Source organism: Oreochromis aureus, linkage group 5 (assembly GCF_013358895.1).
Source record: "Oreochromis aureus strain Israel breed Guangdong linkage group 5, ZZ_aureus, whole genome shotgun sequence".
NCBI lineage: Eukaryota > Metazoa > Chordata > Actinopteri > Cichliformes > Cichlidae > Oreochromis > Oreochromis aureus.
In genome coordinates this window covers 20,933,919-20,948,743 of record NC_052946.1, presented here as the reverse complement: position 1 = coordinate 20,948,743, position 14,825 = coordinate 20,933,919, and the positions used below count along the sequence as shown (strand labels likewise).

The following is a 14,825-nucleotide window of genomic DNA, read 5'->3' as shown; positions in this document are numbered from 1 at the left end:
CTTAATTTGATACTTAATTCGCAGTAAAAAGCAATCTTGCAACATTTAATCATCATCCACTGGTGACAAATATATGATGCTATGACATCATGTAGTGGGTGCTTTAGGAACTGTTTATTCCTGGAGTTTTACATAAAGTTATATCTAAGACAGTGTAGCACTTCAAAAACCAAAAATGAAAATAGTTCACATGTCAAACGCTAATTTTTAATAAATTCTTTGTCTCGTTTCCTTAGATAATCATATGAATCCAACTTGTTACGCTCCACATTTACGCCTGCTCGCTCACAGGTTCTGTGCCCCACAGAGCCAAAGTATACAATCGATCTCCAACACCTCAAACTATTCTAACGTACCCGTTTACGTTATTTATCCTTACATTTTATTGGCAGTTTGCACACCATTTACACTTTTTTTATTTTTGTTTTGGTTCAAAAGAGAGTGAGCTGCTCTCAATGGACAGCCTTGGATATAAATATAATATGAGTGAAAAAGAAGAGTCAGTTCATCCAAGTCCAATTCTGTTCTTTGTTTTAAGGGTAATACAGTGTTATCACACTAGATGGCAGTAAAGTCATGCTTCAACCGTCTGTCAACGAATGAGTGTGGCAATAATCCAAATAAAATTCCCATTTATACATTACATTACATGTGTTACTTTAAGTGTGTTGTACTAACCATATATCGTATAGTGATACCCAGCCCTCCTCACAGTTCTGCTATCAGTCCCCCGCTTTTCTCAGGACAGCCGCCCTCTTATTTTAGGGGCGGTAGTCTGAAGCTATTCGTCCTCCTTCCTCCTCACATATTTATTCATTGTCCAAGCCTGTAACTACCGAGTACAGCTGCGGCTTTTCACAGTCCCACAGGGGAGCTACATGAACATCCTGTTCGACAGACATTAACAAATAATGGCTACTGAAAACTTCGAACTGACCGGCGATGCGGACAAAAACGGCGAGGCAGAGGTAAGGACTGCCAACAAATTCTTGTTTAGCAATATTAAGCCCCCACTAATATCCTGCTCAGGCTCAGCCAAGCGCACATTCCCACAGAAATAACTCCCAGTTTGTGACAGTGTGGGATATTCCCGGCTTACACGGGGTTTTTCCATCCATTTCTCTCATCTGTTCACTCCACTCCTCCTCATATTGTCGCTTGATGTAGACCAGAGCGACTGAACTTGTGTCATTCAGAGTATTAGAAATGTAGTGGAGCTAACTGTAGCCAGTTAGCTGGGGTTTGCTTTAGTTTGCCTCTAATTCCAAGACTAATTTGAACATTTTCTAACATTTTCCACTTGGTTTTGTGGTGTGAGAGAGAGTCCATCTGCTGTTGTGCAAAGGCTCAGTTTACTCTAGATGATATATGAGGACGGGGTTTAAGCTTTGTTCTGTGGAGGATCAGGTGGATCAGCTCACCCAAAATCAGTAATAACATGTAACTAAGTGCATTTGCTCAAATAATACATCTTTAGGCAAGGCAAGGCAAGGCAAATTTATTTATATAGCACAATTCAACAACAAGGTGATTCAAAGTGCTTTACAGAGACATTAAAAACAAAATAGATAAAAAGCATGATTTAAAATTGATTAAGACAAGCAAACAAACAAACAAACAAACAAACAAAACAGTAGATAAAATCAGTAGTTAGAATGTAAGTTTTGGAATTTAAGCTTAAAAGTGTGGATTTGGTGCTTTATTCAAAAGCAGCAGAGAACAGGTGAGTCTTCAACCTGGATTTAAATAAACTGAGTGTTTCAGCTGATCTGAGGCTTTCTGGGAGTTTGTTCCAGATATATGGAGCATAAAAGCTGAATGCAGCTTCTCCGTGTCTGGTTCTGACTCTGGGAACTGATAAAAGACTGGATCCAGATGACCTGAGAGATCTGGAAGGTTCATACTGGGTCAGGAGGTCACTGATGTATTTTGGTCCTAAACCATTCAGAGCTTTATAGACCAGCATCAGAACTTTAAAGTCTATCCTCTGACGGACAGGCAGCCAGTGCAAAGACCTCAGAGCTGGACTGATGTGGTCCACTTTTTGGTCTTAGTGAGGACTCGAGCAGCAGAGTTCTGAATGAGCTGTAGTTGTCTGACTGATTTTTAGGTAGACCTGTAAAGATGCTGTTACAGTAATCAAGCCTACTGAAAATGAATGCATGGACTAGTTTTTCCCGGTCCTGTTGAGACATCAGATCTTTTATCCTTGAAATATTCTTGAGGTGATAGTAAGCTGATTTTGTTATTGTCTTAATGTGTTTTTCTAAGTTTAGGTCTGCATCCATCACTACACCCAAATTTCTCGCCTGGTTTGTGGTTTTAGGTGTATAGATTGAAGTTCTCTGGTGACCTGTAATCGCTTTTTCTTTGGCACCAAAGACTATTACTTCTGTTTTGTTTTTGTTTAGCTGGAGAAAATTGTGGCACAGCCAGTCATTAATTTCCTCAATGCATTTACCAAGAGCCTGTACAGGGCCTCGGTCTCCTGGTGACATTGTGATATATATCTGTGTGTCATCTGCATAGCTGTGATAGTTTATTTTGTTGTTCTTTATAATCTGTGCCAGTGGGAGCATGTAAATGTTAAACAGAAGGGGTCCCAGGATGGAACCTTGGGGAACTCCGCATGTGATACTTGTCTGCTCAGATGTGAAGTTACCTATTGATACAAAGTATTTCCTGTTTTCTAAGTATGTTTAGAACCAGTTTAGTACAGTTCCTGAAAGACCTGCCCAGTTCTCCAGTCGTTTGAGTAATATGTTGTGGTCAACTGTGTCAAATGCTGCACTGAGATCCAGTAAAACTAAGACTGACATTTTTCCACTGTCTGTATTCAGACATATGTCATTAAACACTTTGGTCAGAGCGGTTTCAGTGCTGTGGTTCTGTCTAAAACCTGACTGGAAGGCATCATAGCAGTTATTCTGTGTTAAGAAGTAATTGAGCTGTTGAGAAACTGCTTTTTCAATGATCTTACTTAAAAATGGGAGATTTGAGATCGGCCTGTAGTTATTCATTTGTGTCTTGTCAAGATTGTCCTTTTTCAGTATAGGTTTAATTACAGCAGTTTTTAGTGGCTCTGGAAACACACCTGATATTAAAGAAAAGTTTACTATCTGTAACAGGTCTGACTCCAAAGTCTTTGAGACCTTTTTGAAAAAACTTGTTGGCAGGACATCCAAACAGCAAGAGGAGGAGTTCAGTTGACCTAAGATGTCCTCCAGGTCTTTGCTGTTAATAGGGTGAAACTGGTTCATGGTATTTAAACAGTTTTTCGGTGGACACAGTACATATCCTGGATCTGCTGTTGATGTACTAATTGCTTGTCTAATCTTTTGGATTTTTTCTGTGAAGAATTTGGCAAAGTCATTGCAGGCCATGGTCGAATGAAGTTCAGCTGCCACTGAACATGCCACTTTAACATGTCTTTGTGTCTGTGGTCTGAGATCAGTAGGAGCTTTATTTAAATGAGATGTTTAGAGTTATCTATGACATTAAAGTAACTGACATTTTGTGTTTTATCAAAACTTACAAGGTGTCACTTGCATGGGAATAAACTGCAGGATGACCTCAGCCGATGAGTGCAATGGAAAGCTACAATACAATACAATAAGTGTTGTGGGGTACACTGCTTATTCTGCCATAGCAGTCCACAGGAAAGACTCTGAACAAGGACGCAATGGGTAATCCAAACCAAAGGCAGAGAAAACCAATCATTAATGATTGACAGGCTCTTTTGAGTTGTACCAAAATTATTAGGTTACTTGATTAACTGAATCCTATAATCAGTTTGTTACCACCACTATTAAATTGCTATTAGCTATAAATTTGATTAGTCATAATTTGAGTCACATTAATTGCATTCCCAAGTTGTCAGTAATAATTCGAAGTAATAATGATCAAGTCTGAGTAAAAGATATACACAGACAGAGGTCTCACGTAACAGCTCCTGTGCTCCTTAGACTGCATAGTACATAGAGCTTGATTTAATATTAACCACAGACATTATATAAAACAGGAAGGGTAGCCAAAGGTCCTTCATTCCCATAGTAGTTTGGGTTATGGTGGCCTTTGGTTAGCTACACAATAAAAAACCACATCACACAACAGTCAAAGACTAAACACAATATTACAAGCTGATCATCCAGATTGCCCCATTAATGTTAGTGTTATGATTTCTAATCTTTACTAGTTATAGGCTTTCTTTTGATATGTGAAATAAAATAATACAGCTGATAGATGACGTGATCATATAAATAATGCAGCTAGTGCAGTTTCATCTGAAGATCAGGGCCATTCAACTGGTTTGTCAGATGGCACTGCAAGTGTCACACACAGACTAAAATATGCAGATGTTTTGATGATATTAATGATATTTAATGGATGAAATCCCCGAAAATTCGTTGCAGTTTTACATGATAGGTGTTGTAACCATTTTGGAAATAGGACTGTAATTAGTTGCCCTCCTACTTTTTCCCTAGAAGGAAGATGATTATCACATGTGGTGAACACTGTAATGTTTCATCTTCCACTGTAAATGAAAAATAACTAGGTCACATGTTTAAAAATAAGTTGAGTTGTAGGTTTTCAGTATGAAACGTAGCACTATCAACTTTATCTGGAAAACCTCAGTGAAAAATAGCAAAGACTAAACAAAGAAAGAGTAACTCAGAGAGAGAGAGAGCACCAGTTAGGAGTTTAAGTATATAGTGGGTGAAAGCTGGTGACTCTCAATTCTACCTCATAAGTATGTTTTTCTCCTTCTGTGGCCGGGCAGGTTTTCATGGCTGCAGTCAGAGTGAACCTTAAGCGTATAATGTTGCCAACCAGGGCACAAGGTTGGTGTTGTTGGGCAGTTAAACCTCCACCCAGCTGAAACTTTGAGCAATTTGTATGAGAATCTCATAAGGAGAAACTGGGGTTTCAGCAGTGACCATAGTTTCCTGTGATGAAAAGTTTGTATTTTTTTTAAGTAAGCACACTTGCAGTTAAGTTGGAAGAGAAACGGAAGATAACTACTACTTTTTTTCTGTCTTTTTTATTTCTTTCTGTTTAGTGTTGAATAAATAATCTTGAGTGTCTCACAGTAATCAAACATGTAATCCTGATAGTGGGATAAGTGTGATGATTTCACCCTTTATGATTTCAAATGTATGTTCTAACAAATACTTATTCATGAGATATTAATAAGCGTCTTCACTCACTTTCCCTCCTGTGTTTGGATAGAGGTCATTGTGGTGTTTTTGTGACCTGGTCACTTTGGAAAAAAAAAAAAAAGAAGAAATAAGAGGATGTGTGTTATTTTTGACCTTTGGCCCAAATCCAACTCCTTGACCTTCTACATGATGAGTGTTCCTGTTCAGCTTAAATACTTTCACTTCCATTAATATCTTCCACATCATTTCTCAGGTTCAGCATGTGACATGTTGCCTTTTTGAAACAACACCCAGCCATGGACAATGCACCATATTGCTAAAGACATTCAGCGAGATTTGAGAAGTCATGTGTTGACTGAAGCAGGCGATAAATAAACTCTGCGTTGTTTAGAATAGAATAGAATAGAATAGAATAGAATGCCTTTATTGTCACTATACAGTTGTACAATGAGATACAGAGCATCTCCTACTCAGTGCAAACATGCTGGGGGGGGGGTTACAGTTCTGCAGCGCTATATACATATGGACAGTATTAACATAGGGAAAAAGATATATATATATAAAATGTACAAATATACAAGCCGGTTTTAAAAAAAGTAATATGTAATAAATAGTGTTGTGTATATACAGTTGGGTTATTGCACATAGAATTGGTATTGCACAGTGGTGGTCCATAGAGGAAAAAAAAAAAATTGGGGGCTGTGTTATTGGTGCATGTGTGAGTTCAGGGTGGTTATCGCTTTGGGGAAGAAACTGTTTTTGAGTCTGTGGGTTTTTGTGCTGATGCACCTGTAGCGCTTCCCTGAGGGAAGCAGGCTGAACATGTTGAAACCAGGGTGGGAGCTGTCCTTGATAATGTTTGCTGCTCTGCTGAGGCAGCGGGAGGAATAAATGTCCATCAGGGAGGGGAAAGGGCAGCCGATGATCTTTTGTGCTGTCTTGACCACACTCTGAAGCCTCACTCTATCTGCCTTGGTGCAGCTGCCGTACCATACCGTGATGCAGTAGGTTAGCAGGCTCTCAATGGACGAGCGGTAGAAGGTCAGCAGCAGGTTGGAGTTCAGCTTGTACTTCCTGAGGACTCTCAGGAAGTGCAGCCGCTGTTGGGCCTTCTTGACGACTGCTGAGATGTTGTCTGTCCAGGAGATGTCAGCAGAGATGAGGACACCAAGGAACCGGAAGGTGTGGACCCTCTCCACACATTCCCCGTTGATGTAAAAGGGGGCTAAGTCAGTGCTGTGTCTCCTGAAGTCAACAATGAGCTCTTTGGTTTTCTTAGTGTTCAGTGCCAGGTTGTTTTCTGAACACCAGGCTGCCAGCTTCAGGACTTCCTCTCTGTAGTCTGCCTCGTCTCCCTTTGAGATGAGTCCGATTACCGTGGTGTCATCAGCAAACTTGATGATGAGAGTGTTGTTGTGGGTCGAACTGCAGTCGTGGGTGTAGAGAGAATACAGGAGGGGGCTCAGCACACAGCCCTGTGGGGAGCCGGTGCTCAGTGTGCGAGTGGAGGAGAGATGAGGGCCGAGTCTTACAGTCTGGGGCCGGTTTGTGAGAAAGTCTTTTATCCAGGCACATGTGAGAGGAGGGAGGCCAAGAGTGACCAGTTTGGTGATGAGGATGTCCGGGATGATTGTATTAAAGGCTGAGCTGTAGTCCACGAAGAGCATTTGGACGTAGCTCTGCCGCTGCTCTAGGTGACTCAGCACAGTGTGGAGGGCTTGTCTTATGTGGAACTTTGACAAAAAAATCCCGTTTCTGCTGGATTATTTTTGTCATTTATAGTTCAGAGCTGACAAAAGCAGAATACAAAAGAAATTCATTCTTAATCATGACATGTTCTAGGGAAACCAAAACTGTAAAGTCAGCCAGTTACATTTTGAATTAAATTCCATTGTGATGGCAGCAGCAGAGGACTTCTCCCTCTTCTGTATATTAAAGTAACCTTGTAAATACCCCAGTTTATGCAACAGGACAAGATCACTGTGCTTTTTAGTGAAATTGTGCAAAACAAGTACTACATTAAAGTGTGTTTATTGTGATTTAATTTAATAATTACTAAACCAGTAACTTACCTGCATGTATTAATGTTTTGAGCTTTATCGGGAGTAGAGCTGTTAAATGTGATTGTGTGTAATATTCGCTGTCTTTGTTATACTGATGTTGGGGTTTGTGTTTGTGTTCAGGTCCCGCGGCGGGGCCATGAGAGGCGGCTACACAGATCCCTGAATATGAACCACTATGCCAATAAGAAGAGTGCAGCAGAAAGCATGCTGGATGTAGCTCTGCTCATGGCTAATGCCTCCCAGCTGAAGGCAGTGATGCAGCAAGGACCAAGCTTCACCTTTTATGTGCCCCTCATTATTCTCATTAGCATCTCTCTCACTCTGCAAATCCTAGTCGGAGTTTTGCTAATTTTCATAGGTAAGTCTGGAGGTTGTTGCCAGATTTCCATTTGGTTAACTTTGTTTGTTTTTTACAGTTTTGTTTTTACAGTTTTTTGGGTGTTTTTGACTTTAAACCATTTTCAAAATCAAAATATGAGCCTATAGAATTTTTTAACTCAGTGTAAACCATAATTTTATTATCTTTACTACTTTAAATACTTATACTTTGTATAAAGTGATAAATAGGTATTATTCGCTGTGTTCATAAATGCAATTTAAAAGTTAGTTTTTCTTAGTCTCTGTCTGATCTCACTAATATATATTTATTGTCAGCTACATGAAGTCTAAAGTTTAAAAGCATGCACTATAAGGTAAAGGTCATGAATAAATTGTGAACAAATGTCATTTTAGATTGTTAAACTTTTCAACAAGAATTCTCAGGAAATCAAAAATGTGTGACCTTTTTTTCCCTACATCTTTTCTTAAACCTTATATGATAATATTTTTAACTGGAACCTCATTAAAGGCTTACAGGATAAAGTTTCTTTACAGTGACCCACCCACTGACCTGAATGCCAAACTCTTATCTTAAGCTAACAGACAATACTGTTGTGATAGACCTTCTGTCACCTAGTTTATATCATATCTTTCAGTAATAATGTGACAGAAAACTGTGCATTGCCCCCATGTGGGGAAATGAGGTAGTTCCTAGTGACTGTGCACAAATAGTAATGATGACTAATGTTTCCATGCATCCATCCTCATGTTAATGTTTTGCTTCTTCTTTTTAGTTAAGTGGAATCTAAACGATCAAAGAAATCACTACAGATTGGACATTTTGGAGAATGTGACCACAGCTTTCGTCTTTATCATAGTGGTTATCAACGTCTTCATTACAGCCTTCGGTGTCCAGCAGCCCAGCTCGAGCGGTTGATTGTGTTTTAAAAGGCTTTCAATCTCTGCTGATCAATTCAGTAAAGGCAGGACACCCAGACAGGGAGAGACAAGACATTTATTCACCAAACTGGCTGGCATGCAGGTGTATTTGCTTTTCTGTAATTCAACCTATCAGGTCTCAGGAGAACCAGCGAACTCAGAGAATCAAGTTACAGTATATTGTCTGCTGTGTGTGTGTGTGTGTGTGTGTGTGTGTGTGTGTGTGTGTGTGTGTGTGTGTGTGTGTGTGTGTGAAAAGGAGTTCCTTGCTTCTCAGACGATGGCCAGTCATGCACAACTTGTGTTGATCAGTTCTTATTTCATGTGGCTGTTAAATAGTCTGTTACATCTTCTCATGCTCAGGTTACTGATGCAAATAAATAATTGTCTGTCTGCATAAAACAAACATCAGGAGCAATAGTCAGTCACAATCACTGTGAAGGTTTCCCAAACAACATAATAGAAGAACACCTGCTTTTATTTTGAAGTTCTTAAACAGCTTAGTATGCCTTTATGTTTTTTGAAAAGAACAAAACAAACAAAAAACACAAGCACTACAACAGAATCCAAAGAAAATTAACCATGGTGAGTGTATCATGATTCATCCTGTGTTGCTGCTGCATGAGGTATATATATATATATATATATATATATATATATATATATATATATATATATATATATATATATATATATATAACAGCTTTACTATTCTAATAATTTTTACAGTGAACCTAAACTGCTTTATTTTTTAAAGAGCTATGCAAAATCTTTTGAAAGAAAAAATGCAACCTCCTAGCATACACCATCTCATTGTTGACCCACCTACGGTTAAGAGTTTTTGGTTTGGTTGTGTCCACCACATTTCTTATAGAACTTTCACCTGAATGACAGAACCCAAATTAACCAAAAAGAAAAAAAAAGAAAAGATGTATTACACCTCATCATCAGTGGTTAAAATAAAACCAAACCCTAACTCATGATGGGTTACCGGTGACCTGGTGGATATTAACAGGTTAAACTTAGTTCCTTGCCTATGTTTGTTTCTCTGTTTGTTACTTATGAATTATATGGTTACTTTAAGACTTTTTTAAATTCATTTTTTAAAGGATCATTTTTCTTATCTTTTAATAATCTCGTATTATACACTGCCTATTTTAAAACAATTTGTTATACAAAATAAAATTACAAAACCATCAAGTTGAGTGGGGTTTTTTTTGTTACTGGTTTATTGTGCGAAGACAAAAGTCAGTTTTACAAAATGATGGCATTCCCACGTGTAAGGCACCGTGCACACAAATCATGTCAAACTTTCTGGCTTTATGTTAATTAATCTTCACCACAAGTCAAATGTTTATGTTTAGAGGTTGATTACAAGGCACAAACACAAAAATCATTTAAACTACAATTTGCCATAATATTAGCATCTGACATCCTGAGAATTGACCTTCAAACCATGAAGAAGGTTTAAGCACCATTACCAGTATATCTTGTGTGCGTTTTTACAAAAAATACTATGAAGTTGTATTTGTTTCAACATTTGGTGCAAGTTAATTTATTGCTAGACTGTATTTAAAATAGGCAGGAGACGCACAGTATGAACAACAAGACAAAAATATCCATACTATATTGATACAATATTTATTTATGACTGTAGTAAACTAAATGTAACTACTTCAGTGAGAAGCTTGACGCCAGGTTTTCAGTGCATTCAGTGATAAGCCAAACGAGGACAATGAAACAGCGGAAACAAAGAGTATGCCAGATTTCCGTTCTTCGGCTGCACGGTGAAAAAGAGGGCGTGGTAAGTGACACAGAGTCAGCTAAATAGTAACGGGAAGTTTAATGACAGCAGTTAAAAATAAGAAAAAAATATGGTTAGAGATGCCACGAAGTAGGTGGCAATGCCTTAACCGTATGTGTGTTGCAGGCCACTAGGGCCAATTCCATCCTTGTCAAGGGGAGTGCTAACCTTCTCTCCTTTCATACAACACGCCTTCTGATAGGCAGGTCGTCGTCATATATACCCGCGAGGACACAGCTTGGTTTCACTCACGGTGTGAAGTCCGGATTTTCTTGTAATCATAAACTTCGAATTTCCCTGGTAACCTTCAAACCAGTAGTTCACCATTTATGTTTTCTCTGTTTTCAGTTTCATTCGATATGTATGTGTTTTGAATAGATTGCAACTCTACCCACAGTCGAAGGAGTTTGCAAAGAAAAGCGTCTGGACTTCTTTAAGTTGCTTGAAGACGTTTCACCTCTCATCCGAGAAGTCCAGACGCTTTTCTTTGCAAACTCCTTCGACTACGATGACCTGGATGACTGAGAACCTTCACAGACAACTCTACCCATAGTACACTGCGGCAGGAGGCCATCCTCGCATTGGTAGATGCGGTCACGTGATTGTAACATTCGCTATAAACTCGTTGAAAACATTACTTTTATGGATGTGACTTGTCCCATGTGGTATTGGGTTGTTCACACACTTAATATCTTTTATTTATATTGTGAGCAGCGGAATTTGGGGCAGTTCTTATGAAACAGACGTAAGTTTACTGATGTAGCTCTTCTTTTAACCACAAGATGGCAGCCAGGGGCTGTTCTTGACTTAACTGTAGGGCTTAAAACTAGTTCTTAAAAAAAATAACTCAAACCATTAACTTAAAAAGTTCTCATCACCAAAATGTTCTTAACAAATCATAGATTAAAATCAAGAACCACCCCATTATTTAGTTTTTAAATTTCTCCGTTTGATAAAAGTAATAATCAAAGTAAGTTGGGTTGTTAGGGAAAAAAATGTTTCAAACTGGTTTTGTGGAAGAATTCAGCAGCACAAATCCTCCATTTCATTTTCCTAAACTAGTTTTAACCTCAACTGCATTAATCCCTCAAAACCATTTAAAATGGATACTTTCAATTGCAAAGTACCAAATGCAAACAAGCAAAATAAAAGTATATATAAATTACACTGTGTACAAAATTACCTTTAAACCCTTGAAAATATATAGTGTGTTGTGATTTGGTATAAGCAGCAGGAGAACCACTGAAGAAGATTCACATTACTTTGTGAGGCTTTCCTCAGTGTACCATATAAGAACTTCTTGAGCTTTTCTTTTCAGTCCAAGAGCAGCCATCCCGAGTGCCCGGCTTCCTCCTGTCACTTTAGCTTCTACACAATAAGAAAGAAATAAAAATGACCTCTGGAAAAGGTGAAAATTGGTTTCACAGAATTAAAATGAGCATTTTGATAATCCTGACAATATACTGCAACAGTAAGATGAAGTCATGTGAAAAATCTGGGAGAAAAAAAAATTACCACTGTAGTAATAGAAGAAAGCCATTCCCACTACAAAAGTGAAACAGCCCATAAAGAAGAAGGGACCTGGAAAACAGGAAGCACATAAAAAAAATTAGGTATCATGTCAGTGCTAAATAGTTAGACGTTTTGGCTTGGATAGTTTTGTCACAGTTTTGAACGTTATTTTTTAAACATTTGGAAAGCCCTCACAGCTTAAAAGCAGCATCACTGTTTATGTTTTATAGTTTTGTTTCTTAATTATATACATAAATAAATTACACTGTATATTACATGGCACACATGCAGGCACTAATTCTTTACCCTCCCTCCAAATCTTACCTCTGTCATTCAAAGCATGTCTCTGTTTGATGACCTGTGGAAGTTTGAGCGGATCCAAGGAATCTGGAAGCAGGGTGGAATAAAATGTAAAATATGCCTAAATATATGACCACAATTACTCCCATAACCTCCAAAAAAGCTGATATGTATGAAAATGGTATGATATGAGTAAAGGCAATTTCAAAGACAAACCTCTGAGGTGAAGCCTTGTAGGCAAACTGTAGTAGACCTCCTCGACATGCAAGTGAAGAGCCCTGTAAAATTCCCTGCATGCTTCCTCTCCTTTCCCTTGTAGGTGTGTCAAGAGCTCACCCAGTCGAACACTTGTAGGTACATCCAAGTTTCGGAACTGGACAACAGTTAACAACAGATATTATTTGTTAATCTTACACAGAAATCATTCACTATAGTGTTTTAACCTCAGGATTATCTGAACCATGAATCTTTCCAGGTGTCTGTGTAGAAATACTTTCCCTTGAAGCGATGGTACATAAATAAATACATTTATTACTGGAATTTAAACTGGTCTATGTAAGTGTGCCTGCTGAAATACAATTTTAAAGGCACTTGACAGTGCTTGAGCATTTTAATTGTATGCAGATTCACTCTTTTCTTTCTTTTACTCCTGTTATCCCATTGACTATGGTTACACTTTCAGATTGAGGTTCTGAAAATCTGCAATCACTACAATTATAGCAACTCTCCAAAACCACTTTCTTCTTCTTTTTAAACCACAGGCCTGACAACTTTCTTATAACTGAGCATGAACAAAAAACGTGACATATTTTCAATCAGTGAACACTTTAATGATCTTTGAACACAACAGTTTTAACCAGACATGAACACCTCCATGTATATATCACAGTAAGGAAAGATGAAACTGTGATACGGGTATGCAGATGTTTCAATAGTGGTTTTGGTCTGTGTTTCAATATTGTTACACCCCTAGCAACCACTGTATAAACCATAGCAGCTACCATAAACAGCTATAGCGAAACCAAATGCTGCACGCAAGTGATCAAACTTGTAATAACAGCATAGTTTATATGTGAGCTCATGGCCATTCTGTTGCTGTTTGACTGGTTTTATTATGCACTTGCAACTACACTAATAAACACTGCAGTTTATTTCTGAAGTAGTACAACTTAGATTTTTTTTTAACATTGTTTTACTTGAATGCTATTCTGTTGCGCCACTGTCAGTATGCCTCAGACACAGTAAATGGCTGCTGAGGATGACTCACTTTGGTTGCCTCCTTGTCAGTGAGGATCTGCGGGTAGATTCTGTTGAGCTGCAGGATGAGTTTATCCACGACTTCTGTGTCCAGTTTCGGGTCATGTTTGAGGAAGGTGCTGTCCTCTGTGAGCTGCTCACAAAAACTGTCTGTCGGTGTAAACGGAGGCGTTAAAACCAATTCGGTATATGTGCAGTTGTTTGACAACAGGCTAGCACTTTCTTTGGAAGGGTACGTAAGTATGCAGTGGTTTACTCATAGAAAAGAAACTTTAAAGCCAGTTATTTTTTTTCTCTCGAAACTTTAGCAAGTGTGGAGTATGAGGCGTGCGAAAATGGAATGTGGCCGTACACACGTTTTTGTCAAACGTGTAAGTTAAGAAACTTTTCAAAGTCCCGAACATGACTTGGAATGAGACGTTACATTATCTTTGGCAAAGCGCAAACTTCAGCTTGCCACTGCTGTCGTAATATTGGTCACTCCGAGCTAATGGGGTCATATTATAGCAAAACTGAGGGCTAGATATTGTAGAATAAGCGTTATTTGTTATTTTAGGTAAAGAAATACACAAACCTCCCATTGCAGAGTCCCCTGTGCCCTGTTTTTGGACACGCCCGCTGACGTCATCCCGCCGGCAGGGATGGGCTTACGTCAACGTCTCCCACTAAGGAAAAAGAACCCTTTTCAGTGCAAAGACCCCCTAACAACCAACTTTATACAATGTAGCTATAGCTGTAACTAATTAGAACTGTAACAATTTTATTTGGATCTATTTGTATCATAACCGATGTATATTTTTTATGTCTATACACAAGTGCAAAATGAGAGCTTTATTTAAAACCACTTTTGAGTTGTCTAGTTTCACTTAATGTAATAGCGTACATAATGTTGCTAATGTTAGATGCGATATAGTCAATCACTGACCAATGAGTCATTCAAGCATAAAATGCGTATCCGAACTCAAGGGATGAAGCAGCATTGTGTTTACACATAACATGCAAAATAACCAATTTTAAATAGTATTTTTAGGCACTTATCTACTAGCTGGAAAAAAAAAAAACACAAACACATTATTTGTTTCCATTTCTTCTGGTAAATATAAGAAAAATGCAGAAGATAAGTGTGACAACCACAAAATACCATTTTCACACCAACATGTGATTCCCAAAGAGCTATTAGCTGAAAACTTGGCATATCTGAGCATGGTGTGCAGTGTGTCCTTAAATAAATCTAAGGAAGCTAGACAAAGTGAGGAAAAACTATTTACAGATGAACAGTATTCTTGAAGTCGTGTCCTTAGGAAATAGGAAAAATCCAGCAAAGACCTGACACAGGACCTGAGAGATGCATCTGGCCCTTCAATTTATTCTTCTACTGTTCATTGAAGCCTCAATTGCACGAGAGCTCATTTTGCCTTATATACTTACATTTACATCTTTCCTAGAAAACTATAAAGAAATGAGGGGTGAGTC

General features: G+C 38.4%; 2 protein-coding genes and 1 non-coding gene across 3 annotated transcripts; 1 reads left to right on the top strand and 2 right to left on the bottom strand.

Annotated features, from left to right (window-relative positions):
- The first annotated feature begins 785 nt into the window (after positions 1-785).
- Positions 786-9,679, top strand: ninj1 (ninjurin 1). The gene is made up of 3 exons (XM_031750848.2): positions 786-968; positions 7,343-7,580; positions 8,335-9,679. Exons 1-3 carry the CDS (start codon positions 912-914, stop codon positions 8,475-8,477), a joined length of 438 nt encoding a protein of 145 aa, XP_031606708.1. The 5' UTR covers positions 786-911; the 3' UTR covers positions 8,478-9,679.
- Positions 9,680-9,690: 11 nt separating this feature from the next.
- On the bottom strand, positions 9,691-13,996 carry card19 (caspase recruitment domain family, member 19). Its single transcript, XM_031750845.2, has 6 exons — positions 13,927-13,996; positions 13,363-13,502; positions 12,312-12,468; positions 12,120-12,182; positions 11,799-11,864; positions 9,691-11,651 (listed from the first exon to the last, which is right to left on the bottom strand). Exons 1-6 carry the CDS (start codon positions 13,931-13,933, stop codon positions 11,542-11,544), a joined length of 543 nt encoding a protein of 180 aa, XP_031606705.1. The 5' UTR covers positions 13,934-13,996; the 3' UTR covers positions 9,691-11,541.
- On the bottom strand, positions 10,346-10,473 carry LOC116328957. The gene has a single exon (XR_004200128.1). It is a non-coding gene; the product is annotated as a U6atac minor spliceosomal RNA (small nuclear RNA).
- Positions 13,997-14,825: the final 829 nt, after the last annotated feature.

Bases quoted from the DNA above. Each gene is read 5' to 3' on its own strand.
- ninj1 (XM_031750848.2), top strand. From the start codon at position 912: ATGGCTACTGAAAACTTCGAACTGACCGGCGATGCGGACAAAAACGGC. The intron at 969-7,342 runs GTAAGGACTGCC...GTTTGTGTTCAG, and splicing joins ACAAAAACGGCGAGGCAGAG to GTCCCGCGGCGGGGCCATGA. The intron at 7,581-8,334 runs GTAAGTCTGGAG...TCTTCTTTTTAG, and splicing joins AGTTTTGCTAATTTTCATAG to TTAAGTGGAATCTAAACGAT.
- card19 (XM_031750845.2), bottom strand. The intron at 12,183-12,311 runs GTTTGTCTTTGA...CCCTGCTTCCAG, and splicing joins TACAAGGCTTCACCTCAGAG to ATTCCTTGGATCCGCTCAAA. The intron at 11,865-12,119 runs GTAAGATTTGGA...CCTGTTTTCCAG, and splicing joins ACATGCTTTGAATGACAGAG to GTCCCTTCTTCTTTATGGGC.